Source organism: Mixophyes fleayi, chromosome 8, assembly GCF_038048845.1.
Source record: "Mixophyes fleayi isolate aMixFle1 chromosome 8, aMixFle1.hap1, whole genome shotgun sequence".
NCBI classification, from domain to species: Eukaryota; Metazoa; Chordata; class Amphibia; order Anura; family Limnodynastidae; genus Mixophyes; species Mixophyes fleayi.
In genome coordinates this window covers 2,301,826-2,329,810 of record NC_134409.1, presented here as the reverse complement: position 1 = coordinate 2,329,810, position 27,985 = coordinate 2,301,826, and the positions used below count along the sequence as shown (strand labels likewise).

The following is a 27,985-nucleotide window of genomic DNA, read 5'->3' as shown; positions in this document are numbered from 1 at the left end:
CCAATTAGCGGACCCCCCGTGGGCAGCTGTAACCCAAGAGAAGTGAATGTGAAGACCCAAAGTCACATATTCTGTGTGTCCAATGGTACAAATGACGCTTTGCGATTGTTTCCTACAGACCTCTAATTTTACTATGAGAACCGGGATTTGGTGTTGGGTTCAAGCATTACATTGTATCTTTATTTGATAATATCTTTGGATCTCATTGATCTAGCGGTTTGAATTACTATACATTTTAAGGTGTCACTAGTCTTGCTAGGACTCGGGAGGGGAGAGTTATTAGAGGTCCAGTTATCCAGACTATTTAAGGGGACCCAGACTTTCTGCATTCAGAGTAAGAGCATAATGTATACTGCAAAGAACTTAGGTTGATGCTTTTGGGGACTATTGCAAATGCCTTAGGACCTGCTCCGAGGCACGAATACTGAGCACAATGTGCGTTTGTTCCAGAACGCACCTAATTAGAGTCTGTGCACGCAAGATTTCAATACGGAATGGATCTGAAGATACGTACGCTGATGAATAGGGGTGTATAGGCATTAACGACAAAACATTACAAATTAAAAAAATTGTTTTTTTTCTTTTAGTTTTTTTCCCATGAAATAAATTTATCAGGATGTTATTAATGTCTACTGTACATAAAATACATTGTTACAGCTGCTCCTGATTACAGACACATGTTCTAGCTGTATACACAGCCGCCACCACTAGTATCATCATCATCATCATCATTTATTTATATAGCGCCACTAATTCCGCAGCGCTGTACAGAGAACTCACTCACATCAGTCCCTGCCCCGTTGGGGCTTACAGTCTAAATTCCCTAATATAGACACACAGACAGAGAGAGAGGGAGAGACTAGGGTCAATTTTGATAGCAGCCAATTAACATACCAGTATGTATTTGGAGTGTAGGATGAAACCAGAGCACCCGGAGGAAACCCACGCAAACACGGGGAGAACATACAAACTTCACACAGAGAAGGCCATGGTCAGGAATCGAACTCATGACCCCAGTGCTGTGAGGCAGAAGTGCTAACCACTTAGCCACCGTGCTGCCCATAGTGTATGGAACTAAGACTAGACCTGTAGCTGGAGCAAGAGATACGGCTGAAAAACAAGCACTTTTAAGATGCCCAAAGCTTGGGTCAGACACTGCTGCGTGCACTCGTGATTGGCACGCCCTTACTGTACATTGACTGCGGCCAGTTGCCCCTTCCCCTCACTGAAATCATCGGCTGTATTAAGGGTTCTCTGAGCTTGAAGATGATTTGAACGTGGCTGCGTTCTGTGGCATATAAGCTGCTTCTGGGCATGCGCAGAGTGATTATGCCGATGACACGCACAAAATTGCCGTTTACGGCCCTTAGAGTATAAGGCTTGCTGTTTGATTCACTAGGGAAAAGGGCTTGCAGCCTGTTCTGAAATGATTAAGTACATAAATGGTGTTAATGAACGGCTATAATTATTTGAAAAACAGATATGTTTTAAAAAAAATATTGGATTTTAAAACCCATCACTGTAACAGAAAAATTCACGTGACTTTTGAGACGTCACTGGGGTTTTCAGATACCCAATACCGAGAGCTTTTCTCTGTGTTGTTTTAAACAGATGAGGGAGGGGGAAAGGGATCTTTAGATACACTCTATTAGAGAATGCATCTAACCAACGACTCACATGCATATTTTTCTATTGTCGGTATCAGACTTGAAGACTAATATTTTTTTTTAAATACATATTGAAAAAAAGGTAAATTCAGCCCTTAAATAATGACCCAGCAGGATGTGTTCTTTCCCCTCTTGCTGTGTATGACTCATTACAGAAAGCTGCATTAAGTAAAAGAATATAAATGTCGGGATGAGGAACCTAATTTCAGCAGCACAGGGCTCTATTGTGGTATTTAAATCGGACGGGATGGATCGGGTCCGGAAAGGAAAAGATATTGAGAGTAATATCATTGCACAGTATACTGTGCCCGGGAGAGCTGGCGCTGTAATCATCGTGCTCTATATAATACTATTTGTTTGCTATTATGGCAGGTTTATAGGTACTTGTAGGGCTGCAAATAAGGACACCAATTTGCCACTGCAGTATGTTTTGATAACCAGTCCTCTCCATAAATCTGTATTAAAATCAAAAGGGAAAATTTAAGGGGACTGGGGCAGGGAGACGGATGGAAGGTCGCCTGTCTTCATGGCTTCGGTGTCACCGCTACTGAGGCTGTGCTGCGGTTCAGGACGCGGTCACACCGGCTGGAGATGTATTGGCAGTTCACAGACGGGAAGAGGGATGGCGCAGGTGTCCAGGGCAGGTCAGAGGTCAACCGAGTGATTGCATCTTCCTGCGAGTGCATCAAAAGAGACGGACACATAAAAAATATGGGATATAATCAACCGTGAGATTTATTTCTCTGCCCTCCCTGTTACTCCGTGCAGTCCGCGGGGACCAACAGGAAAAATCCACATCCGTTTAAAATTATAAACTGTCACAGCACAAACACTATAGTAACTGTACATACTATAAAGGAATAACTTTGCTCTTGTTAAGGGAGTAACTAGTTGTTGCAATTTGTTTTGTGGATTATGCAGGTTCTAATAAGCAGTAGATGTATGAAGGAATAGGAGAGTCAATGATCTACAGGAATTAAAGTTCCTTTAAGGGCAGTAAAGAGGATAAATGAAGATTAGGGGAGACTCCTGCTTTCCAAGTATATTACACAATGCAAAATATATTAAGTTGTCTATCAACATTATTAAACTAATAGTCTTACAGTTATTAAGTAGAGAATATGAGGTTCTGTGTGATACATTTTATTTTTTTGCTAGTAAGAAAAATCTACTTACACCCCAATTAACAATCGGTATATTATTAAAGTATTGTTAGTAGCATTATGTCGTTTTAGAGAGGATTTTCCACACCAGTCCCTGCCCCAGTAAAGCTTACAGTCTAAATTAAATATCACACACATTCGGTTAATTTAAGACAAAGTCAATTAACCTATCAGTAGATGGTAGCCTGGAGGTAACCTGGAGCACCTAGAGGAAGCCCAAACTAATAGAATGCAAACTCCACACCGATAATGTCCCGAATCAAACCTATAGGCTGGCGCTGTGAGGCAGCAGCAATGCTAACCATTGTGCCACGGTGCTGCTTATAATTCATCAGTGTTCATTTCTAACATGCCGCGAAACTCTGCAGCACCAGACTGTCGGTATAACGGATCGTACAAGAGCTTACAATCTAGAGGGAGAGGGCAATGCTGAAACAATTGGAGCTTGTGGGACAGCAGTGGGCATGGGGCTGGAGATGGCAGTGCCCAGAGAGAGTGGTATCAGCTGAGGATTGAAGGTTGGAGGTTTGGGGAGAGTCTGGTCAGGCGAGGTAGGAGACGTGGCAGTGAGAGGTGGTTATCAGAGAGTAAGCGAGGTGAAGATCTAAGAGAGTGTGAGGGAGGGTATCTCGTGATGAGGTCAGAGATTTATAAGGCAGACTGGTAACGAGGGCGCTGCAACTTGGGAAAAGCAGATGGACTAAAGCAGAGTCTTTAGTGATCGCAACAGATACAGGGAGTGGAGAATGTGCCAGATGCAGAAAGGTAGGGGGTGCTTATATAGTAAGTGATTACAACAGCAGGTATTCACATGCTCACAGTCTATTTATTACAACCAGTCTTACCTTACAGAACCATTCTATGAAGATTTAAATCACACCCTTGTAGGTGGAGATAAACAAATTGATCCTTATTGGTTCCCATGAACCTTTTGGACCCCCTCTGCACAGAAAGACCCCCCATTTATTGCATGGAGACCCCTATTCTCCACAAAGTTGTTCCTGGTGGTGCCTCCTCCGCCTGTCACCGCCATATGACAGTGTGCGGGTTCTGGGCCCATATAGAACAATAAGCCTCTCCCTATAAGGTACAGGGCAGCAGGCTAATACCATCCTGACGTCCTGCCTTTAACGCTGGACACACGTGTTAAGATCGGGCTGAATGGACTGATCCGTGTGCACATGGGTTGGTCAATGATCCTCAATAAAGCTTCGGGTTCGTGACTCCCCCACACTACCCCTCTCACCTACCGTCCCCTCACATCCATTGCTTTTTGAATATGTTATATTGTTTAAGTTTTCAGGGGCGCACACAGGATTGTTATAGGGGGGTTTACCCCCCCACCGGGAAAAAAAAAAGCTAGAGAGCTGCTGCGCATGTGTTTCGGCAGCACTGTACTATACAGTACAGTGCTGTATAGTACAGTGCCGCTATATGGGGCACTTCGTTAGCGGAAGGGAGATGGTTCTGGAGACCCAGAAACCCCCCGCGTCTGCCACTTGTTTGATTGGTTAGTGCAGTACTCATGTAGGATGTTATATTTTGTACTTGCCTTGTATTGTACTAAAATGTACGCATGATTATGTTTCACGGTGTACTGCGTACACTTGAATGTAATGAATTGTGTGGTTTTTGTACCTTTATACAAATAAAGTTACTTTTTCAGTCAAAGAATGGGTTGGTCAATGATGGCAAACAGTCCAAAATTTGATTTTGTTATTTAAATGAGCTGAAGGGATAGACAAGGAGCATTAAGGGAGCACAGACTATTTTGGAGAGTTGAACATAATTTTTACAGATACTGACGAGGTCCCAGGAAGACTCCTCCCCCCTTGCCTCAGCGCTGCGCCATTATCGCTCCTCCCCCACGTTGGTACTTTAGCCAGATGCCTATATTAGCGGTGAGATCGGCTCTGCTAAAATTATAATGATAATATTCCATTATTTTGCCTCCCTAAAATGTGCTGGCTTGGCATTAATTTACCTGTCCAGAATACCAGTACAGCTAATTTATCTCCGTGAGACCGTTTCCTGGGCCAGAATCTCAGGCTGGTCAATTTCTGGGTATTAGATGAATATTTACTACAGAAGTTAGTGCAAGACTGAATACATTTTAATGAAAAATAAATCTAGCAAGAATTTAAAACAAACACATTTTAATATACACTTAATATAACTAGCTAAGTTTGTCACATAGTGCTTGACCCGCAGCATCAGTACTTGGAACTAGTTATCATTTCTCATTGTTTTAAATAATCTAACGCCACAAACAGAGCACCGTCCGCACTTTGACATAGAATTTCCTGATCGACAGACAAAAGTCCACTGGTAGAATTATCCTTTACACAAAATATGTCCTATCTTCATGTTCTCTGATGCTTTTCATTTATGTTTTCATTGTAATTATCCTTTAAAATGAGACAGGGTCCTGATCAGATTTCTTTGTCTTCCCATCGATAAATTAAGCTCTTGACATTAAAGTGAATTTATTATCAAGAAATCAAAATGTTCTATGGTATAAGCTGTCAAAAGATGTATAGATCATGGACAAAAAAAAAAACTTTTAATGCAGAGATATTAATATTTAAAAATCTGCTGTTGTCTGATTTATGATTGATCGTCGGAGAACGTTACACTGAAGAGGGGGAGAACGTCACGCTGAAGAGGGGGAGAACGTCACGCTGAAGAGAGGGAGAACGTCACGCTGAAGAGGGGGAGAACGTCACGCTGAAGAGAGGGAGAACGTTACACTGAAGAGGGGGAGAACGTCACGCTGAAGAGGGGGAGAACGTCACGCTGAAGAGGGGGAGAACGTCACGCTGAAGAGAGGGAGAACGTCACGCTGAAGAGGGGGAGAACGTCACGCTGAAGAGAGGGAGAACGTCACACTGAAGAGGGGGAGAACGTCACACTGAAGAGGGGGAGAACGTCACACTGAAGAGGAGGAGAACGTCACGCTGAAGAGAGGGAGAACGTCACACTGAAGAGGAGGAGAACGTCACGCTGAAGAGAGGGAGAACGTCACGCTGAAGAGGGGGAGAACGTCACACTGAAAAGGAGGAGAACGTCACGCTGAAGAGAGGGAGAACGTTACACTGAAGAGGGGGAGAACGTCACGCTGAAGAGAGGGAGAACGTTACACTGAAGAGGGGGAGAACGTCACACTGAAGAGGGGGAGAACGTCACGCTGAAGAGAGGGAGAACGTCACACTGAAGAGGGGGAGAACGTCACACTGAAGAGGGGGAGAACGTCACGCTGAAGAGAGGGAGAACGTTACACTGAAGAGGGGGAGAACGTCACACTGAAGAGGGGGAGAACGTCACGCTGAAGAGAGGGAGAACGTCACACTGAAGAGGGGGAGAACGTCACACTGAAGAGGGGAGAACGTCACACTGAAGAGGGGAGAACGTCACACTGAAGAGGGGGAGAACGTCACACTGAAGAGGGGGAGAACGTCACACTGAAGAGGGGAGAACGTCACACTGAAGAGGGGGAGAACGTCACACTGAAGAGGGTCATGTGACCAGAAGTGTTGGCTTCGAATCGTATGAAATTTCAGCAGATGTGGACACATGACAAATAGTGAAAGAGAAGAAGGCGCTTCTTTAAGTTAATGAAATGTGTACAAGTGAATAAAATAATTTCAGACGACAGCCAAGGATAAATAAGACCAATATGCAAGTACAAATAAAATAAAAATGTTGTCCGGCGCGCAGAAACAAACAGTATATAACAATCAGGAGAATTTTGTGCTATATTGGGGTTAAGCTCACCTGCCAGCGTCAAGGGATCTCCTGTAGGTGAGTCCCTAAGCTAGTGATACAAATTTATACTCAGGGTGTCCAATTTAAAACCTTCCCTTATCCTCCACCTTATAAACCCTGCAGCACCCGGAGGGAGCGGTCAACTCCCTGAAATACAAACAAGTGAATAAAATCATTTGAGACTGAAATTTCAAAGCCTGGGGGAAATTGTCATTACGGGGGGGGGGGGGGGGGGGTCTTAAATGGTTTCTGCACCCTAAAAGTACATTTGTACGTGGATGTGTGGCTGTTACCCCCTGCATTTGGTATTATGTCTCGGGCAATAATTTAATGACAATTTTTGTTAGTGAGACAAAAAAAAAGCTTCTTGAAATGTTCAGTGTTGGAGTGAAAGTTCTCTCACCGAGCCAGGGCTTGTCTACCTTCAGACAACTTTAATTATTGTCTTGTACATACCCTCCTGCAACTATATTGCTGTGCGATTTCTTCATTTTACAAGTCACCCAAGACACACCGTCGACTGTTTCAGTTGGGGAATAGGGGCAACAAGTTAGCAACATCGCTCAGCGGCGTGCGCATGAGGAAGGGGATTAGCCATGAATTAATCAACCATTGTTTTTGTTTTTGTCTGTAAAGGTCGATACGATAACATACCTTTACCTCTAAACTGTCCCAAATCCATCAGAATAGTCCTGATTTTAAGGGACTCTCCTGATACCAGGATGAGGGACAGCAGGGACATATTTCCACTCATCACGTTACATACATGCTGTGTGAACCAGTTAGTGGTGCACCCTTTATATAAGGGTAGATGGGGGAGATGTAGGGGGTTGAAGGGAAGTGCAAGCTATGCTGACCACGCCCACACACACAGCTGGTCACACCCACACATCACTGGCCACACCTCCATTGAGACGGCACGTCTCCTGATAGGCCCTTTATAATCTTCAGCCCCTGGCCCATTTATCTCGTAATCGGGCCAGATAAACCGTTATAACTGCATGGTATAAAAACTTTGATGAAAATCAGGAGGAAGACAGATAAGACACTGGGGGGCATCTAGCGTAGACAATATTTTTTTTGCAGTATAAATTGTGAGGAGGGCATACGTTACGTGTCCTATTTCCTTTGCCCCTGTCACATATGCTTACCCACAATTCTCCCCATGTCACATGTGCCCCAAGCCCTCACTCTTGTTGCCATATATGATATATGACTTTTGTAGGAGGGTGGGGAGAATGTGACAAGGGGAAAGGGGGATAATGTGAGCTAGAAGCAGGAGAGGGTTTGAGTGCGGAATATTGCATGTTTCACATGAACACGAGAGTAACGTGTTGGGGGGGTGGACTTTGGCGTTCGCGGGGATCATCTCAATTCAGCGCTGTGTATAACAGCCCACATAGTTGTAAGCTCTGTTACACCGTAGGAAATTATATGCACCATCTCTAATATTTATTTACATTTGTGCCCTGTAAGGGGATATTTAACATTTTTATTTTCTGCATCAATTTGCATTGGGGATAAGGATCTAATTTCCTACATTGGGTTAATACAATCTATTAAAACTGTGTTTTTCTGGATTTTATACAGCTCGAAACCTGCTAAAATCGGTTGGTCGCTTTTATTCCTCACATTGATTAATCAGTAATTTTACCCTAAACATAGTGTTATCGGGAGTATTTCCCATCACTGGACCCTGTCAGCATCCGATCCACAAGTCACACAGATCACTGCTACTGTTACACCTTATCTAGTTATTACTGGCAGTGATTATACTTCAACCAAATACAGCGAAGCTGACGGCATATTGGACAGGTAACTAGTGGTCCATGAATGACAGGAATGTGATAATAGACAAACAGGTATAGATAGGATATTATAGCAGACCTGTCACCTGCAGGCACATTAAATGCCCATGGATCCATCAGTCGGCGCTACACTGTACAAGTTTACGCATATAAAAGTGTTTCTGGGGTTGTCTTCTCCCAAACGGATGGAAAGAATGTACATCATCCCATCACGTTCTTCTCCAAATAATTCACATATGCTAAAGTCAACTATGACATGGGAAACCTTGGGTTGCTGGTCATCATCATGACGTTCAATGAATGGCGCCACCTTCTGGAATGTCCCCGATTTCTCATCACAATCCTCACTGATACATTTCTCAGGTACATTCTGGGCGCCAAGACACTGGACTCACGACAGGGCTGTTGGGCTCTCTTCCTGCCATAATTTGATTAGCGCCTACTGTTCTGGGTTCAATAATGTGAAGGTCAACAACCTTTTCCAGACGTTGACACACTTTTGCCGCTGATGTAAAAGCCATTCTTCTCCTTCATTTGCTTCTTGGAATAGTCATCACATTCGAGCTCCCATTTTTGATCCAAGCTAAGGCTACGACTGTCACTACTGTGCCCAAGACTCCCAAGGGCAAAACAGGCTCCTTCACAACCCAACTATAGGTCTTTTAATGGGGAAAGGACTCTAGGCTGGCAGGAACATCCAGAAATCCAGTCCATAGAGCTCATTATGAGATATGTCTGGTGGCCAATCCCATGGAAGGATGTAACACATACGATATTATTCTAAGAACTGCTTCATGCTTTCTGTGTGCTCATTGGTTTGGGGGGTGATAAGCTGGCATCAATGATAAGTTAGTACTTACATTTAACATATTGCTTTGTAAAGTTTGGAAATAAAGTGTGAATTTCTATATGTACTGAAATTCCATGTGTTTTAAGTATGTAAAAAAAAAACAATTCTGAAAGAGAAATAATCATTTTACTGATTTTATCAACAGTCACCCAAATGACTGGATTACCTTGTGACATTGGTAGATCTACAATAAAATGCATAAAAAGGCTTCTTTTTACAAATGGCACAAAGACCTCGACATCTGTTTGAAGAGGAGGCCACCAAACTAATCTGCTAAGAAGTTGAATGATCTGTTTAATAACTTGATGTCTTCTCACGTTTAAATCATGGACCTCGGACCTGACTAATTGTCCGACATTAGTAGGAGCTAGAGATGCTCAGGTTCGGTTCCTCGAGAACCGAACACACCCGAACTTAGGGGATCCGAGTACCAACTGCCGCGCGCCCTCAGAATTGAAAACGAGGCAAAATGTCATTGTGAGGTTGTCGGATATTGGGAGCTTTGAATTCCTTTTTAAGATCCAACATAGCGAGGGGTGGGAGGGAGGGCGGACCCCCATTTTTCTTTTCTGCCACTGCTGTGTGCCAATGTGTCCTAGATGTGCTAGGAACTGCCGTGTGTTTGTGTCATTGCTCTGTCGCTTACCATCCAGCCAGGTCGCTGCAGTGTTTGTCCGAAGGTGTATGAAAATAATATTGTGACCTGTGAGGTGGTCAAAATGGACTGCAAATGTCTTGAAATTAGTGTTACTGAGGTTAATAATAATGTAGGAACAAAAGAAAAGCAAAATTATGTGATTTTAGCATATTTTAGTTTTTTTTCTAAAAAATTCAAAACCAAAAAACACGAGGGCGGTTTTGCCAGAACCAAAACACGAAGCAAATCCAGATCCAAAACCAAAACCAGTTCACGGGGGTCAGTGAGCAACTCTAGTAGAAACATGTGAGATTGTAGAGCACTGTATGGACACCATTAAAACGCACTTAAAAGCAGATGCACTCACCTCCCAGGTATCATCATCATCATCATCGACATTTATTTATATAGCGCCAGCAAATTCCGTAGCGCTTTACTGGTATAGGGGGTTACATCTAGCAAGGGCTGACTTGTGGGCCTCACCCAAATGAGCCTTAAATAGGCCTCACAGACAGCTGCTAAGTCAACATAGGGCAATATTTTGAGACAAAACCAGAGTAGAAATAAGCAGGCGTTCGGTCAATCCCATATTATATCTGGTACCAGCTGCGTGACAGTATAATCACCCTATATGTGTACAAAACATAAAGATTGTTTTCGGTGATTATCCTTAGCACTGCATATCTGTGTATAGCTAACAAAAGGAAAACATGAGGTATTGGTTCATATTTTGATCTAAACATTTAAGCCTGCATCAAGGGCACCTCATTGTATGCAGGTCCTACACTGACCTATATGCTTCAAACACTGTTAAAATGGAGTTAAAATCAGATGCACTCACCTCCCAGGTATAGGGGATTACATAGCTGGCTTATAGAGAATATATATATATATATATATACAGTATATGGCTAATATTATATTAGAGTAGTACTGATTAACACACAGAGTTGCTACTACATACATTATCACTGGTTTTGGAAGCATATTCTTGCTCAATTGAAATTATTATAAAGAACTTATGTGTTACTTAACATATTATTGATTTTTTTTTTAGGATTCACTATATGAAATATAGCTAATTTGGCTGATGGAGGATCTAAAATCAGACGAGAAATATATTAGTTTGGAGTCTTTCCTATTTCTGAATCTGAATGTAGCAGTGCTACAGTATTTGAGACCTGATCAGCTTGGATGAAAGAAAACCCCCTAACCCTGCATGGCTGGAATTAATAAAATGCCCCCTAACCCTGTGGGGCCTAGAATTAATAGAATACCCCCTAACCCTAAGGGAAAAAATATAAAGCTCCCTAATCCTGCATGGCTGGAATTAACGGGCAGCACAGTGGTTTAGTGGTTAGCACTTCTGCCTCACAGCGCTGGGGTCATGAGTTCAATTCCAGTCCATGGCCTTATCTGTGTGGAGTTTGTATGTTCTCCCTGTGTTTGCGTGGGTTTCCTCCGGGTGCTCCGGTTTCCTCCCACACTCCAAAAACGTACTGGTAGGTTAATTGGCTGCTATCAGAATTGACCCTAGTCTGTCTCTCTCTCCCTCTCTCTCTATATATATATATAGCTGTGTGTGTGTATATTAGGGAATTTAGACTGTAAGCTCCATCGGGGCAGGGACTGATGTGAATGAGTTCTCTGTACAGCGCTGTGGAATCAGTGACGCTATATAAATAAATGGTGATGATGATGATGATGAATTAATAAAATGCTCCCTAACTCTGCAGGGACTGAAATTAATAAAATGATCCCTAAACCTGCGGGGCCTGGAATGAATATAAAGCTACCTAACTGTGCGGGGACTGGAATGAATAGAATGCTCTCTAACCCTGCGGATAGAATGCTCCATAACCCTGCAGGGACTGGAATTAATAGAATGCTCCCTAACCCTACAGGGACTGTAATGATTTCAGCTAGTAAATATCATTATTTTTAATGGGACACTATTCAAATATAAAATACTTGGGATGCTGAGTTCCTACTGACTATACTGTGTATCTAATATCACCAAAGTGACCTCTATATTGCTTCCCTGGGGCTCTTTGGGATCTTAACTTTAGGTAATTATATGTGTTTGCAGCCAGAAACTTGTAATACCCTAAAAAGTTCCTATAAACAATGGTGGAAGCTAAAAATTAGAAGTGGTGGTATGGGACATGAAGCTCAATGGCCAAGGAGAATTTTATAATTTTACATTCCTTTTAGACCTAATTTTAGATGCTTTTTAACATTATTTCTTAAAATAAAGATAATTATTAAGTGATGAAAGGCTATTCCCTCTGTGTCCCCCACCTCTCCCATGTCTCACACACACATATAAAAGGACACACACACACACACACACACACACACACACAAAGCAGAAACTAGTGTACACAGATACTGAGAATTACACCCACTATGCAGAACTAAAGGAGTGTTACTGTGCAGTTCACCTCAATATACTGATCATAGGTATAGATTCATATCCCCCTTCCCACTGCACCCTGAATCCTGGTTCTATCACTAAATAACTGACATTTGTAGTATATGAGTAAACCTGCCTGTGTCCTGAGGTGAATGCTGAGAAAGTCATGGAGGAATGTAGAAGCATTGCACAGGACAGCCCCAGGTTTCTTCACTCTGTGGAGGAGAAGGTCCTAAACAGACCTTTCCCAGAACATCAGCTTCAGGTGAACTAACTTGAATATTATATTGTGTCCCTATCACTGATTGAGTTATATCAGAGGGCAGACATTTTCTTGGAGCCCACAATAGAGTGAGGCCTATGTAAATAGCTCACCCACTATGGATTCTGCATTGGAGACACATTTGTCTGTGACAATTACCAAGTGGTGAGTTAGTCAAGCAGTGGAGAGAAGTGGGGGCTTCTTCAACCACTGCCTATATCTTTATGTCTGTATTTAGATTTAGTTCTACTTTGAAAATGTTCTTCCTTGTTTTATTTATGACCTTATTACAGTAAGCTGTGTTATTTATGTTCAATTTTCTTGTAATAAAGTAATTGTAATTTATAAAGATGATTCATATACTATATATATAAAATTGCTTGATTGAGAAGCCTATGTACTACATTAGTGCTGCATTTTATGATTTTTTTTTAGCTTTACTGATCTGCCATTGATGGTAATGAATATTAGTTCATTAGTATGAACTGGGGTCACTTCTTTGTGTCATAATATGAATTGGGGCACTACTGTGTGGCATAATATGAATTGGGAGCACTACTGTGTGGCATAATATGAATTGGGAGCACTACTGTGTGGCATAATATGAATTGGGAGCACTACTATGTGGCATAATATGAATTGGGAGCACTACTGTGTGGCATAATATGAATTGGGAGCACTACTATGTGGCATAATATGAATTGGGAGCACTACTGTGTGGCATAATATGAATTGGGAGCACTACTATGTGGCATAATATGAATTGGGGGCATTGCTGTGTGGCATAATATGACTTGGGGCCACTACTGTGTGGCATAATATGAATCGGGGCCACTACTGTGTGGCATAATATGAATTGGGGACACTACTATGTGGCATAATATGAATTGGAGGCACTACTGTGTGGCATAATATGAATTGGGGGCACTACTATGTGGCATAATATGAATTGGGGGCATTACTGTGTGGCATAATACGAATTGGGGCCACTACTGTGTGGCATAATATGATCTGGGGGCACTTCTAGATACCTGCCACTCTATGTGGTACTAGATACGACTCTCCGCCAGCGAGCTGCGACGCACAGTGCCGTGGTTTTGGGAGAACTCTGTGTAGAGTTTGTATGTTATCCAAGTGTTTAAGTGGGTTTCCTCTGGGTGCTCCGGTTTCCTGTCACAGTCCAAAAACATACTGGTAGGTTAACCGGCTTATGACAAAATAAAAAAAAAGAAAGAAAAGGAAAACTCCTCTTGAATGGGGGTAAGGCAAATCTGGGGTGTTCATTCCCCAACTTGTAACATTCACCTGGGCGGTGTATAGTAGGGGATTTAGCAGTATCTGCTTCTGTATGATATTTGTTAAATCAGTAGATTTCTGGTCTTTGTATTATTTTGTTTTACATGTATTATGGAATCTGTTATGGAGCGTTGCCGTCTGTTTATTGTACACTACTGTAAAGGTTATGAGTGCCTCTGCGGACTATTTGTGGTGCCTTATAAATAAAAGATAATAATATTAATAATAAGCAGATATGTGTCAGGGACTGATGTGAATGATTAAATATCCTCTGTATTATTATAATAATAAATGTATGGAAAACTTCACAGTACCACATCTTCTGTTCTGAATGCCTGATATAAGGCTCAGTATAATTCAAACAATAAAAGTTAGGAACAGGCCCCAGGGAGCATTATGTCCATACTAGGACTGTCTATGTCATGGGGCAGCCATGCACTGCGATGCTCTGCAGCATTTCAAGGGTTATACAGAGAGCTGCTATATATAGCTGATATTGCAGCACTGTAGAGGACAAGCCTCACTTGTAGGAGCAGCTGCAGAGGTGAGGCCCAGCAAGGCTATTGCAGCCTCCATGTATGCAGGGACTGGGTATATGTGTAAGACCTCTGCACAGTACATGGGGCCTCTCTCACATCTTATCAGTACAGGGGGCCAGTCTGCCTGAGCCCACTGTAAAGTCCATTCATAGAGACCCAAGTGAGGACATGATACCATGATACAGGGCCATGTGAGGGGAAAACTACAAGTCCCGGCATGCAGCGGGGCCGCGCCATGTTGGATTGACATTCCCACATGAATCCATGCAGGAGAGTGTGAGAGAGAGGCCTGCGCCTTGGTCCCGCCCCCTGAGCGCTGATTGGCTGAGCAGACCGGCGGCGCCGGCTCTGATTGGTGGGGGACGTGTGCTCGTCACGGCCGTCTCCATAGACAGGGGGAGAGTGAGAGGTGAGTCGCTGGGTGTTGTGTGTGTGTGTGAGGAGGGTGACAGAGCATATGTGTCACCGTCATGTATGTGCCCCTCCTGGGGGGCTCAGGGGGGTCGTGCTCCAGAGGGGCCGTGCAGGGGGGGTACCGAGCAGCGTGTGGGCCTGGCTGGGGGCGAGCTGTGAGGGGCTCTCACACAGAGGAGGACACCTGCAGGCCCCCCAGTGAGGAGACCTGGTCAGGGGGTGCCCTGTGCTCCCGCTCATTAGCATCTAACCCTCCATCACGTGACTTGTGCCAGGCTGGGGCCCCCACATGTCACCTGTAGGGCCCAGGCCATGCTCCCATCTCTTTCCTGGCCTAGTGACGACTGTCCTCACAGTGGCCCCAGCTGACATACAGCATAGCTCCGCCCCCAGGGGGGCCTCCTGGTCTGGTACCAAATGTCTCCATCCTGCAGCACATCACATGTCTGCTGCCACCATCCCTGCTCTGTGCCCTCTGCTGTGGCCATATGTATCCCCTGTGCAACTAGGGGCACTACAAGTCTCAGCAGGGAGAGCCTGGCAGCTGTAGTTTCCAATACTGCTGGAGGGCCACTATAATATTTGTGTAACATGTGCCTGGGAGTTTGCAGGTGTGGGGTCACTATACCAAGCATCATTGGTTCCCATCGCTTACAGTCTTATCAGTACTTCCATAACTGGGAAATGCATTTCAACCTCTTGTCTCCTAGCGCTGAATATTGTAGGGTGTCTTGGATAAATTTCTACAGTCTCTTGTTGTATCACACCTACGAGTTAGAACATAACTTTTTGCTGTGCAATATTCCACCTACCTCTTTTACTGTTATTCATTAGATATTTGCCAGCACACATGCTGTCCCAGTCTGTGTGGTGTATATAGCCTAAAGTAATATATAATCCATGCAGTGCATTTCTGCAAAGCAAGGTTGCCAGGCTGTCAGTCACTCTAACTGCTGAGTTAGAGAAGTTCCTACTTCCTAACTTGGAAATATGCAAAGCAGTTAGAGAGGACATGGTGGACAAATTAAGTTAAAGTTGCCATTTGCAGCTTGTGATTGGTCCTCTTGCTCACACCCTGCTCTGTCTCCATTTAAAGTTGGTAGGGGTGATTTATTTGCTGGTTTTGTAGTACAGAATGGGTGGAGCAGCAGGGAAATTATGTATGTAGCATGGGGCTCCAAGCTAGGGAGAGGGGCAGCTAAGTAAAATATTTTATATAGGTGGTAGGTAGTGCAGCTTATTTAGAAAAACTACAGTTATTTCATGTACATTATTCATTTAATTTGATATATACAGTATATATTAAAAAAATTACTTTTCTGTTTAATGGTGATACCAATAATATGAAATAATTAGAAGCTTTCAGCGCACCGAGACTCGTGTTTTACAGATACTAATATGATTTATTCACAGGGTATGGTACATATATGTTAATAATTATTTTATTTATATAGCACCTCTCTCCCAATAGGACTCAAAGCACTTTACATTGTTGCAGAGATCAGCTGCTATTCTATGGAATCATTTACATCAGTCCTGCGCCATTGGAGCTTACAGGCTAAATTCCCCACCAAACACACACTTGTCAGAAGCCAATAACTTACCAATATATTTTTGGACTGTGGGAGGCAACCAGAGCAAAACCACACAAACACGGAGAGAACATACAAACTTCACACAGATAGGGTCCTGGTTGGAATCGGACCCATGACCACAGAATTGTGATACAGCAATGCTAACCACCGTGCTACCACAAAATGTTAAAGATGGTTGAAGAAGGTAGATAAAATGTGGGGTATTGGTTGTCGGACAGTTGCTACTGAAGTTGACGGTACTGCGTCTTCACATATATAGTTTGATATATTAGTAAGTGCAGCTTTTATCACTTACAGAGAAATTCAGTTAGCAGCGAAATGTCTCCCGTTCGTTCTGGAAACACTTTGTGACGGAGATAATGACAGAATCTCTGCTAATATTTTTTTGCATCCCATAGAGGTGTGAGGGAAACTGAGTGGAGATTTCTACCGTAATTGCCGGCAGAGTGCGCAGCGCGATATCTGTGTGTCCGATCGCTGGCAATTGAATTCCCCCCCCCCTCCCTAAGGGCTTATTTACTAACATATCTAATATTCAGGGTAACTGGGGGGGGGGCAACTGGCCATTTGCTTCAATTGTCGGATTTGCACTCAATGGACCAAGTGCTGGTTGATTGACAATAATTACTGCACGTGTGTTTACTAATAGCATCTGGAAATTGCAGAGGTTGATTCTTGTTTCTCATATGTTGAAAGTTCTCATTAGTTTAATTTCCCTGAGCTTAGTTTTATATTGTGTCCTGTAAGCAGACAACCAGGGCTGGGCCTCCATGCGGCAGAGGACAACCTTGCAGCAACACTGCATGCGCCAGGCTCTAGCATTGCTTGCAGCCAGAGATGCGCTGGGGCCGGCCAGGCTTAGCTGACAGATGGAAGAACAGGCAAAAAGTTTCTCATCTTCCATAATACTGGCGTTGTTCCATTTACTGTCACCATATTTGGTCAATGAATTTGCTTCTAGGTAATATTGCCAGGGGTACAGGTAATGCTTATTAACCAAAAGGGAATGCAAATCTCCTCTGGGCACAGTGCAGTGGGTGTGAATAGATACGCTGTCTCCTCATGGTGTGAATAGATACGCTGTCTCCTCATGGTGTGAATAGATATGCTGTCTCCTCATGGTGTGAATAGATACGCTGTTTCAAATACTTTCTCAAAGGTGCAATGGTTAAGAACATGATGGTTTTATTTTTTCATATGTTATGAAATATGCAGACATTGATGAAATACATTCAAATGTGTATATTTACGTGTTTAAAACTGTATTTAGTGAAGCCTGCGTTATCAGTGGTTCCTGGGGTAATATTACATTAATACTCCTCCCCCACTGTAATATACGTGCTGATGTACTATATCCTCCAAACAGCACTGCAACACAGGCATTGTATGTTATATTCTTGTTTGTTACACTTTCTTTTCTGTAAGCATGCTTTGTGAGGATTTGTAGCACTTTTAGAATTTGGTTTCCAGACTAGAGCTCTTTTAGGGCTATGGGTAGGGTAGTTCTACAGTTAGGGGTATATGGCACCTTTTGGGGTAGAGACAGCCATCTTGTGTGAGAGTAATAAAAACTCAGCCTATCACCTCACTATAAATCGGTGACATTACTGAGGCACAAAGTTCAAATAATAATACTAACTGAACCTGATTTAATATTTATAAAGCTGTGAAATAATCATTGTAAGATTCTCACCATTTACAGGGAACAACAGTGAATATTCTCGTGTGGTCACAGTCTGACGTGCAGTTGTCCTGTTTTACTTTGTGTATAGTCACTTTTCCTCCAAATTTTCCAGGATATAAAGTAATAGTTTTATACTACATCTGAGATGTTAATGCTTGGAGAAATTTTACCATGATTTTTATGAAATGGAATTATAAGTTAAGCTGGGTACACACATATGTAACCTTCAGATGCGATTTCTGTAACTATGTTACCAATGACTGACAGTCCCGGTGATCATGCAGATTCCTGTGTACACACCTACACGATTTACTATCAGATCTGTGATCTTCATCTGTCATAACCATCTGCTGAGAAGATCCTGACTCTGTGCACTGTACAGATATCTGCCTACACTGCTGGTGGTGAATGCCTACACACTGCCACATTTGCCCGACATCGTTACATCGTTGATCGTGGTATTTAGGAAGTTTAGAAAACCAAATCAACAGATGTGATGTGTGTTGAGAAGATAAAACATGATCTTGGGAGCGTACGCACTCTTACAATATTTGACTAAACGGCCGTGATTCGTGAGATCTGTGTGGTAACTGCATAGGTGTGTACCCAGCTTAAGTGTAATAAATCTGTTTGTACGGAGTTTGTGTTTTCCTGGCAAAAAGAAAGAGAAGAAAATCTACCTATATAAAAACAACAACAAAGTACTGTTTCACAGCATTATAAATTGCTAGTTATCATTTTATGTAGAAACACGTCAGAGAATCTAGTTTTATTTTGAGAGAAAACCTGTCTGGGAGACAGTTGAAGTAATTAATAAAGTGCAAAATCAGTTTTGGTACCACCATGTCCCAAGGATTCTGCCAAAGCGTGTGGGCTCGCAGAGCAAAATGGCGGCATTTGGGAGGAGAGAAAGTTTGCTGAGGGTGTTAATTGCTAATTGCGTGCCTCGTTTTGTGGAGCAGGGCAAAAGTGAGACTTTGTGTTTGCAAGCTAAATTACTGCACTGATTTGAAGGGGTGGACATGGGGGTGTTCTTTGCTGTGCCGTGGGGTGCATGACCTTTTCCATTTTGCAAATGTACTTTTATACCTGTTCAGAGCTTGCAGATATTTGGGCTTGTCTGATCCTTAATGAGACACATTTTGTGCCTTTTTGTTGCACTTTGGCAGTGAAACGCGTTGTAAACCCAGTCTGAGCAATTTAATAAAAACCTTCAAACACACACAAGTGACACATAATAAAGACAGTCCCTGGTCCCTTCATTATTATGGTTAATTTTAAGATGAGACTAAACTGAGCAGTATTTTAAGTGAAAAATGGAAAGGTTTAATTTATCGACAGGGGTCAATAAAATAGAATAAGGTAAAAGGAGGTTGGATAAGACTTTTGCAGTTCTGAACAGTGCTTCTCTGCAGCGGTTTCCACCTCTCTGTATGCCCAAGTGCACTTCTACTTCGCAGGATCGTCTCCTGAGAGTGGAGAGTAGGAGTGTGCCTTAGTGTGCACTGAGCGGATCTTCTGGGCGCACTGATGTTCTGCTGTGTATAGCAGTGCGTTTCATCAATGACGTCCAGTTAGTTTAAATACTGCAGACAACCATTCTGCTATCTCCTCCCCTTTATGCCAATGTCTGACACCAAAATAAAGTACTTCCCCTTGCAGTGTAAGAGATCCCTCCTTTGACCCCTTCACATTCACTTGCAGTTAGCACAGGTAAATAGAGAACACAGTGTCAAAAAGATGCGACTATACCCACTGGTGCCTGTGGTAAGGAGCAGAGTTGATTCCATCCTCGTATCCATTTTCACAGATTTACTAGCAGTACATTTATATATTGTGAGACCAGTGGGTAAGGGGCCAACTTCTATTCTTGTTTGACACAGTAGCAGAAAGGAAATAAAGCCCATTTTTCTATAAATGTATTTACGTATAACCATGAAATAAAGTCTATAAACGTTATTAGTGCACCTTTTACATTTGTCTCAAGCACTGATCCCAGGCTGTAAAGCGCACCTGTCACCTACACGTAGTCCCTCTAAGGTGCCATTTGTTGGGCTGTACTCTCATGAACATTGCACCAGCTCACACAATTGCTGCCTTTGCTGATTGCACACTATAATCTGCCCATACAGCTTACACTCTACTTACTGACAATATAAAATGGGCTTATACTGTATCTAACACTTTATTGTCATGACCTGTGTAACATCTACCCTGAATTATATGAGCTCATTGTGTCCATTACTTATTGTCCAGCCTGCTTGTATGATCAGTGTAGGTAAAACATGGCACCTACAATTTGCTTTACCAGGTCAATAATGGCCATTAGAATCTGCATAAAGGGGGGGGGGGGGGTGGTTATTATTAAGGCAGATGAAATGTATGTCCATAACATTAATCTTGAATGAAGCTTCAAAAGAATTGTTAATATATTGCATGCAAGGATGAGCTGTACTCATAAAGTCGTTCATTAATTTCTTGCTATACACTGCCATATTTCTGTGAAGTGCACATCACCAAATCACTGACCTGGATCAGTTAATAGTCTGCATTGTTAGCAGTAGTTTACATTACAACCTCTTTACTTGTTTATATATAACACAGTAAGTCAGTGTGAGAGATAATGGCCACTCCCATCTATATACATGATATAAGCCAGTATTCTTCCCAGCTCTGCCCACTGAGAGGTAATGGCCACTCCCATCTATATATGTGATATAAACCAGCATTCTGCCCAGCTCCGCCCACTGTGAGAGAATAGCCACTCCCATCTATAAATGTGATATATACCAGTATTCTGACCAGCTCCGCCCACTGAGAGAGAATGGCCACTCCCATCTATATATGTGATATATACCAGTATTCTGACCAGCTCTGCCCACTGAGAGATAATGGCCACTCCCATCTATATATGTGATATAAACCAGTATTCTGCCCACTGTGAGAGATAATGGCCACTCCCATCTATATACATGATATAAGCCAGTATTCTGCCCAGCTCCGCCCACTGTGAGATAATGGCCACTCCCATCTATATACATGATATAAGCCAGTATTCTTCCCAGCTCTGCCCACTGTGAGAGATAATGGCCACTCCCATCTATATACATGATATAAGCCAGTATTCTGACCAGCTCTGCCCACTGAGAGATAATGGCCACTCCCATCTATATATGTGATATAAACCAGTATTCTGCCCACTGAGAGATAATGGCCACTCCCATCTATATACATGATATAAGCCAGTATTCTGCCCAGCTCCGCCCACTGTGAGAGATAATGGCCACTCCCATCTATATACATGATATAAGCCAGTATTCTTCCCAGCTCCGCCCACTGTGAGAGATAATGGCCACTCCCATCTATATATGTGATATAAGCCAGTATTCTGCCCAGCTCCGCCCACTGAGAGAATGGCCACTCCCATCTATATATAAACCAGTATTCACCATACTACCACTTCTAATAGATGCCGCTTACATGGAGCTTAATTTTTCCTTTGAAACAAGCAAAGATGGAATATTGATGGCCAATTGGTCTATTTTGTACAAATCCCATTTAATGTTTACTTGCTGCATTGTCCCATAATTGCTATTTCTTAGGGCAGGTAATAATAAGGGGGGTTTGTTTAATGTTTTAGACTCGATCTATGTTTATCTGTCCTTTGTGTGCTTCTAATGATGAAGATATGGGGCCTGAGTCATTAAGGAGAGCAAAGCTTAAAAAAGGAGTAACTTTGCACCTTGACAAAACCATGTTGCACTGGAGGGAGTGGTGGGGTAAATTTAAAATGTGGGGACATAGAGTTGGGGTAGAGCATGTCCTAGATCAACTTCAAATTTCACTGTAAAAATAAGCTATATAATAATTGTGTGTTACATGAAAAAGCAGCCAGTTTTTTTCTTTACATGCAAAATAATAAGCTAATTGGCATCTCTAGTATTGTACATGGATTGTCTGGAATCAAACTGACTCCTTGTTTTTTTTCTTTGCTCTCCTCAATGGCTCAGGCCCATGGTGTGAAATGGTAACCCTGCTCACAATGTGACCCTGTGGAATCACGTTTGCATATGTGAGATGTTGCTAATGCCTTGCTGTGTGTTGTGTTTGTGTGTGCGTACAGGCGTCAGTGTATCAGTTTGCTGGATGGGACACATTCAGGATCTTGTGTTCCCATTAAACAGAGTTTGCCAGAACTTCCTCAGGTTTCACATTCAGATCTTGTGTATTTATAGTCCCACGAGTAGATGTGTTTGTACAATGGTGAAAGAGTAGTTCTCCTGTGCAGTAACGTTGGAGAATGAGAGTGGCAGTACGCAAGTGTAGTGCTATTGGCAGAGAGTAATTCTTCTGTATAGCGATATTGGAGAATGAGAGTAGTAGTAATTATGGATAATGTTATTAGGAAAACAAGATTAGCAGTAATTTGCATTCTAATATTGGCAGAGATTTATTAGGAATATGATATTTGAGTATAAGGGTAATACTGGCAGAGAGAGCAGTGCATCTAATTAGTGATATTGGAGAATAAGAGCAGTAGGGATCGGGCATAGTGCCTGCAGAAAAAGTAGTAATCTTGCAGAATTTTACTGGAGAATAAGAGTTGATGTGGCCTTGGCATTTAATTTGCATTTTGTAGTCAGAAAATTAGTTTAGTGAATTGATCTCTATGGAAGGACAGCAGTGGGTACTGGCTTTACTCCACAGTTGGTGACGGAGCAGGGGCTGGTGGAAGTAGAACATACAGTCATGGCCAAAAGTTTTGAGGATGACATAAATATTATTTTTCACAAAATCTGCTGCCTCATTTATTATGATGACAATTTGCATATACTCCAGAATGTCATGAAGAGTGATCAGATGAATTGCAATTGATTTCAAAGTCCCTCTTTGCCATGACAATGAACTTTATCCCAAAAACAACATTTCCACTGCATTTCAGCCCTGCCACAAAAGAACTAGCTGACATCAGGTCAGTGATTCTCTCGTTAACACAGATAAGTGTTGACGAGGACATGGCTGGAGATCACATTGTCATGTTGATTGAGTTAGAATAACAGACTGGAAGCTTTAAAAGAAGGGTGGTGCTTGTAATCATTCTTCTTCCTCTGTTAACCATGGTTACCTGCAAGGAAACACGTGCAGTCATCATTGCTTTGCACAAAAAGGGCTTCACAGACAAGGATATTGCTACTATTAAGATTGCACCTAAATCAACCATTTATCGGATCATCAAGAACTTCAAGGAGAGGTTCAATTGTTGTGAAGAAGGCTTCAGGGTGACCAAGAACGTCCACAAGCGCCAGGACCGTTTCCTAAAGTTGATTTAACTGCGGGATCGGGGCACCACCAGTACACAGCTTGTTCAGGAATGGCAGCAGGCAGGTGTGAGTGCATCTGCACGCACGGTGAAGTGAAGACTTTTGGAGGATGGCCTGGTGTCAAGAAGGTCAACAAAGAAGCCACTTCTCTCCAGGAAAAACATCAGGGACACACTAATATTCTGCAAAAGATACAGGGATTGGACTGCTGAGGACTGGGGTAAAGTCATTTTCTCTGATGAACCTCTTTTCAGATTGTTTGGGGCATCTGGAAAAACGCTTGTCCGGAGAAGGAAAGGTGAGAGCTACCATCAGTCCTGTGTCACGCCAACAGTAAAGCATCCTGAGACCATTCATGTGTGGGGTTGCTTCTCAGCCAAGGGAGTAGGCTCACTCACAATTTTGCCTAAGAACACAGCCATGAATAAAGAATGGTACCAAGACATTCTCTTTTCCCACCATCAAAGAACAGTTTGGTGATGAACAATGCCTTTTCCAGCATGATGGAGCACCTTGCCATAAGGCAAGAGTGATAACGAAGTGGCTCGGGGATCAAAACATCGAAATTTTGGGTCCATGGCCAGGAAACTCCCCAAACCTTAATCCCATTGAGAACTTGTGGTCATTCTTCAAGAGGCGGGTGACAAACAAAAACCCACAATTTCTGATAAACTCCAATCATTGATTAGACAAGAATGGGCGGCCATCAGTCAGTATGTGACCCAGAAGTTGATTGACAGCATGTCAGAGCGAATTGCAGAGGTCTTCCAAAAGAAGGGTCAACACTGCAAATATTGACTCTGCATAAACTTAATGTAATTGTCAATAAAAGCCTTTGACACTTATGAAATGCTTGTAATGTTACTTCAGTATAACATAGACACATCTGAACAAAAGATCTAAAAACACTGAAGCAGCAAACTTTGTGATAACCAATACTTGTGTCACTCTCAGAACTTCTGGCCATGACTGTGCACTGTACTTTCCCCATCACCTGCATTGTGCTGTCTGCTCTAAGGCTTCTGTCTCTCCTTATTTCAATTGTTATAAATAAAATGAAACGACCCCACCTGCACAGGTACTAATGTGTATGAGGGCTACTCTGCAAGGGCTTAAACACTTTTAACACACATGTGCGAGACATGTGTAACACATGAGAAAAAGCAACTGAGTGGCCCCTATTTGGCTGTCATACATGAAATATTTGAAGCCGTGTTCTCAGTGATGTGTTTCCTTTGCAACTTAATAGTATGTATTAAAACCAACATGGGAATATGGTGAAGATCCCGTCAGGTGCATTCCGGCTGAGCGCACTCTTTGTACATATCCTCGAGCTCTGCTCTTAATTCATTTTTTTTAACTTTGTTTTTATTAAGGCACTGTGTAAAATTACAATTAATGATAAACATGGTTGAACAGAAGTATATGACTGTGCAATAAGAAAGTCTAGGAGCAGAAGTTCTGCAAACAAATCGTTCAGTTTCAGATGTATGTTTATTCTCGGTGATACAAAGTTTGACAAAGCTTTCATATCTGTTCTAATGTCACTGAATGTGACTATTAATACACAGAGAGGAGGGCTGGTATTCAAAGGTTAAAGGCATATCAATTACTATAGAGCAATTCTCCTGCCACATTTCTTAGCACATACCGAGTAGTATTTTTTTAAACATTTCACAATTTGATTTTTGGGTTGAAAGTGGGGAGTCCGTGTACCTCTCCCATTTTGCTTTTTTTTTTCTAATGTGTTTTCCAACCAATCAATCCTAAAGAGAGATTCTATTGTTTTCGAAGTGGATGGAGTTGAGTCAACTTGTTCCATTGTGTAATGAAAAGTGTTGAGAGTGATTGTTCATATACAGCAGCATTTCAACAAAAACGCATTAACGTGTATTTAAAATTGTTCCAGTACTTCACATACATTAGTAGCTAAAAAATATCTCCATGACTCACAACATTCCCTGAAATATTGGGACAGATTTCATCATACCCCAATCCACCCAGGTCACTACCTCTCCGATGTGTCGGACAATGAGTAGGATCTGGCAGCGTGTGCTGTTATCAGCTGTCTACACTTATTGGATCCCATAGGATCTAGACTGCCTGACCATCGTCATCCTCTTTAATTTGCGACGGCCACAAATTCCATACAGCGCCTGATCTGTGCAGTGTATCCAAGGCCAAGTTACCTTTACGGATGGACTTCATGTTTTACAGAAATACTTCCTACAGGAGATACAGTACACACATGTTCAGCCCTTACAAGCTACAGAATGTACTGTATATTTGTACAAGTTCTAAGTTATTTTATATTATAGTCTGCGAACTTATGGATAGTAGATAAAAACATACATCACTTAAATATCCTCTTAAACTGCACGTGGCAAAAAATGTCTGGTACATTTGCATTAAATCAGTGATAAGCAACATGGAATATATAGGAGGAGTGTCATTTGTGCAGCTCTCAATGTTTGACCAATTTTATCTCAGATCAAATTATATACTTGTTCTTTATCACTAAAGGGTATATTCATATTAAAAACAAACCATCACTGTCTTTTCTTTAATGAGCCCTTGCTAGTGTAGAGATTTAGGCCTTCGCTGATTGTGGGCGCTGTACGGCGCAGTTTTTCAGGAGGAGCTGAACCGGTACTTCTGGGAAGGGAGGAGGGAGAGATGTAGTGAATGTGGTACCTGATTGGGCAGGATCATTGGCCATCCAATCAGATGCTGCCTTGGGTCCACATCCGTAGTCCAAGCAGCTTTAAGTATTTAGTGTGGGTCCAGTCTTCCTGCTCCAAACACTAACCCCCCTACTATCAAACAAATGTGAATTTTAATTGCCCTCTATATTTTGTTGAAGTTTTTGCTTAACGTGTAAATCAGCAATAGAAAAGATGGTGTTTGAGTGTAGATTACAATTGTAGTTTAGGTGGTTGTATCTGGGATAGAACCTGTTCCCCCATCAGCTTTTTGTGTCTTTCATTCCTCCTGGCTTTGAAATCACCCTACAAACTGTAGCGATATTGCATGGAAGGTGTACGATGTATAAACGAGATCTAGATGTTTATTATTGGAGATGGTATGTAGATGTGAACGTGCACTTGTGTAGTTGGAAATGTAATTTTTTTTTCTTTTCAAATTTTATTTTATTGAAGTCCAGACAAATATAATGCAATGTTATTTGTTACATATTGAAAAGCATTTGCAGGTACAGTCAGCATACATGTGTGTGTGTGTGTGTATGTGTATATATATATATATATATATATATATATATATATATATATATATATTTACATATTTTGTGAGCGAAGTCTGGGATAGGTCTAGATAGCCATAAAACATCAAAGTTTTCTCAAGCACTTATGTTCCCAACGTAGACAGGCTATAGGGTCTCAGCATATATAGTAATAGTGATAATCATAACCGTAACAACGTCGCCCAAGAAAGGCAGCAAATAGTACATTCCATCTTCTTGGTCCCACATCCCACTACTGTCAGAGAAACATCAAGGTGCGGGGAGACCAGAAAGAGCAGGTCCTTCCTCCCTATCACCCTACATAAGGATTGGAGGATCTTGAAGGAATACTCTAGTTTCAAACCAAAGTGTCTGGTAAAAGCAATCATGGAGCTGTACTCACAACGGGGTGGGTAAAATGTTAATATAACTCCCAGGTTTCAAAGAACTTGCGAGTTAAAGTGCCCTTCTGGAGGGATGCCTCTAACCATCATCATCATCATTTATTTATATAGCGCCACTAATTCCGCAGCGCTGTACATCAGTCCCTGCCCCATTGGGGCTTACAGTATAAATTCCCTAACACACACACACACACACAGACAGACTAGGGTCAACTTGTTAGCAGCCAATTAACCTACTAGTGTGTTTCTTCTTTGGAGTGTGGGAGGAATCCGGAGCACCCAGAGGAAACCCACGCAAACACGGGGAGAACATACAAACTCCTCACAGATAAGGCCATGGTCGGGAATTGAACTCATGACTCCAGTGCTGTAAGGCAGAAATGCTAACCGCTTAGCCACCGTGCTGCCCAACCAATCCATCCTTAATAGAAAATACATCTATTCCTTGAACAAATCTAGTGTTGGAGGGGAATTCTGGATCCACATATGGAGGAACGATTTCCTAGCCGCGGCAGATATTGCCAAAAGTAGCCTTCTCCCCCCCCCCTTGCGGAAATCCGCTTGTCATGGGGCAGGATGCCCAAAATTGCCCATTCAGGAGTAAATGGCAGATAATTTACTAATTCTGCGGCCACGAATCTCCATACCTGGATCAAGAAGGACTTAATCACAGGACAAGCCCATAGACAATGATATAAATCCGCTTGGAGTTCACCACATTTGGGGCACCTAGAGTAATCTGAAACACCAATGATATTTCGACGATGCGGAGAGAGAACCTCTGTGAAATATGTTGAGGAACATTTCTGCATATGTGGATGCAGGAAAGAATTTTATCGAGGTAACCAGTTCCCTCAACTGTTCTGTTAGTGGCGGGAAATGGCGCAACCACCTACTCAAACCCGAATTATAAATGTGACTTC

At 42.3% G+C, this 27,985-nt stretch overlaps 1 protein-coding gene across 2 annotated transcripts in view; it reads left to right on the top strand.

Annotated features, from left to right (window-relative positions):
- The first annotated feature begins 16,288 nt into the window (after positions 1-16,288).
- The window catches only part of ERI3 (ERI1 exoribonuclease family member 3), a 182,076-nt gene continuing 170,379 nt past the window's right edge, over positions 16,289-27,985 (top strand). The window contains exon 1 of one of the 2 annotated variants that reach the window (XM_075181604.1): positions 16,289-16,596. In XM_075181604.1, the coding sequence (XP_075037705.1) occupies positions 16,575-16,596 (22 nt within the window). In that variant the 5' untranslated portion in view covers positions 16,289-16,574. Of the gene's footprint in view, positions 16,649-27,985 lie in introns of both variants that reach the window. The other variant, XM_075181603.1, reaches the window with a different exon arrangement.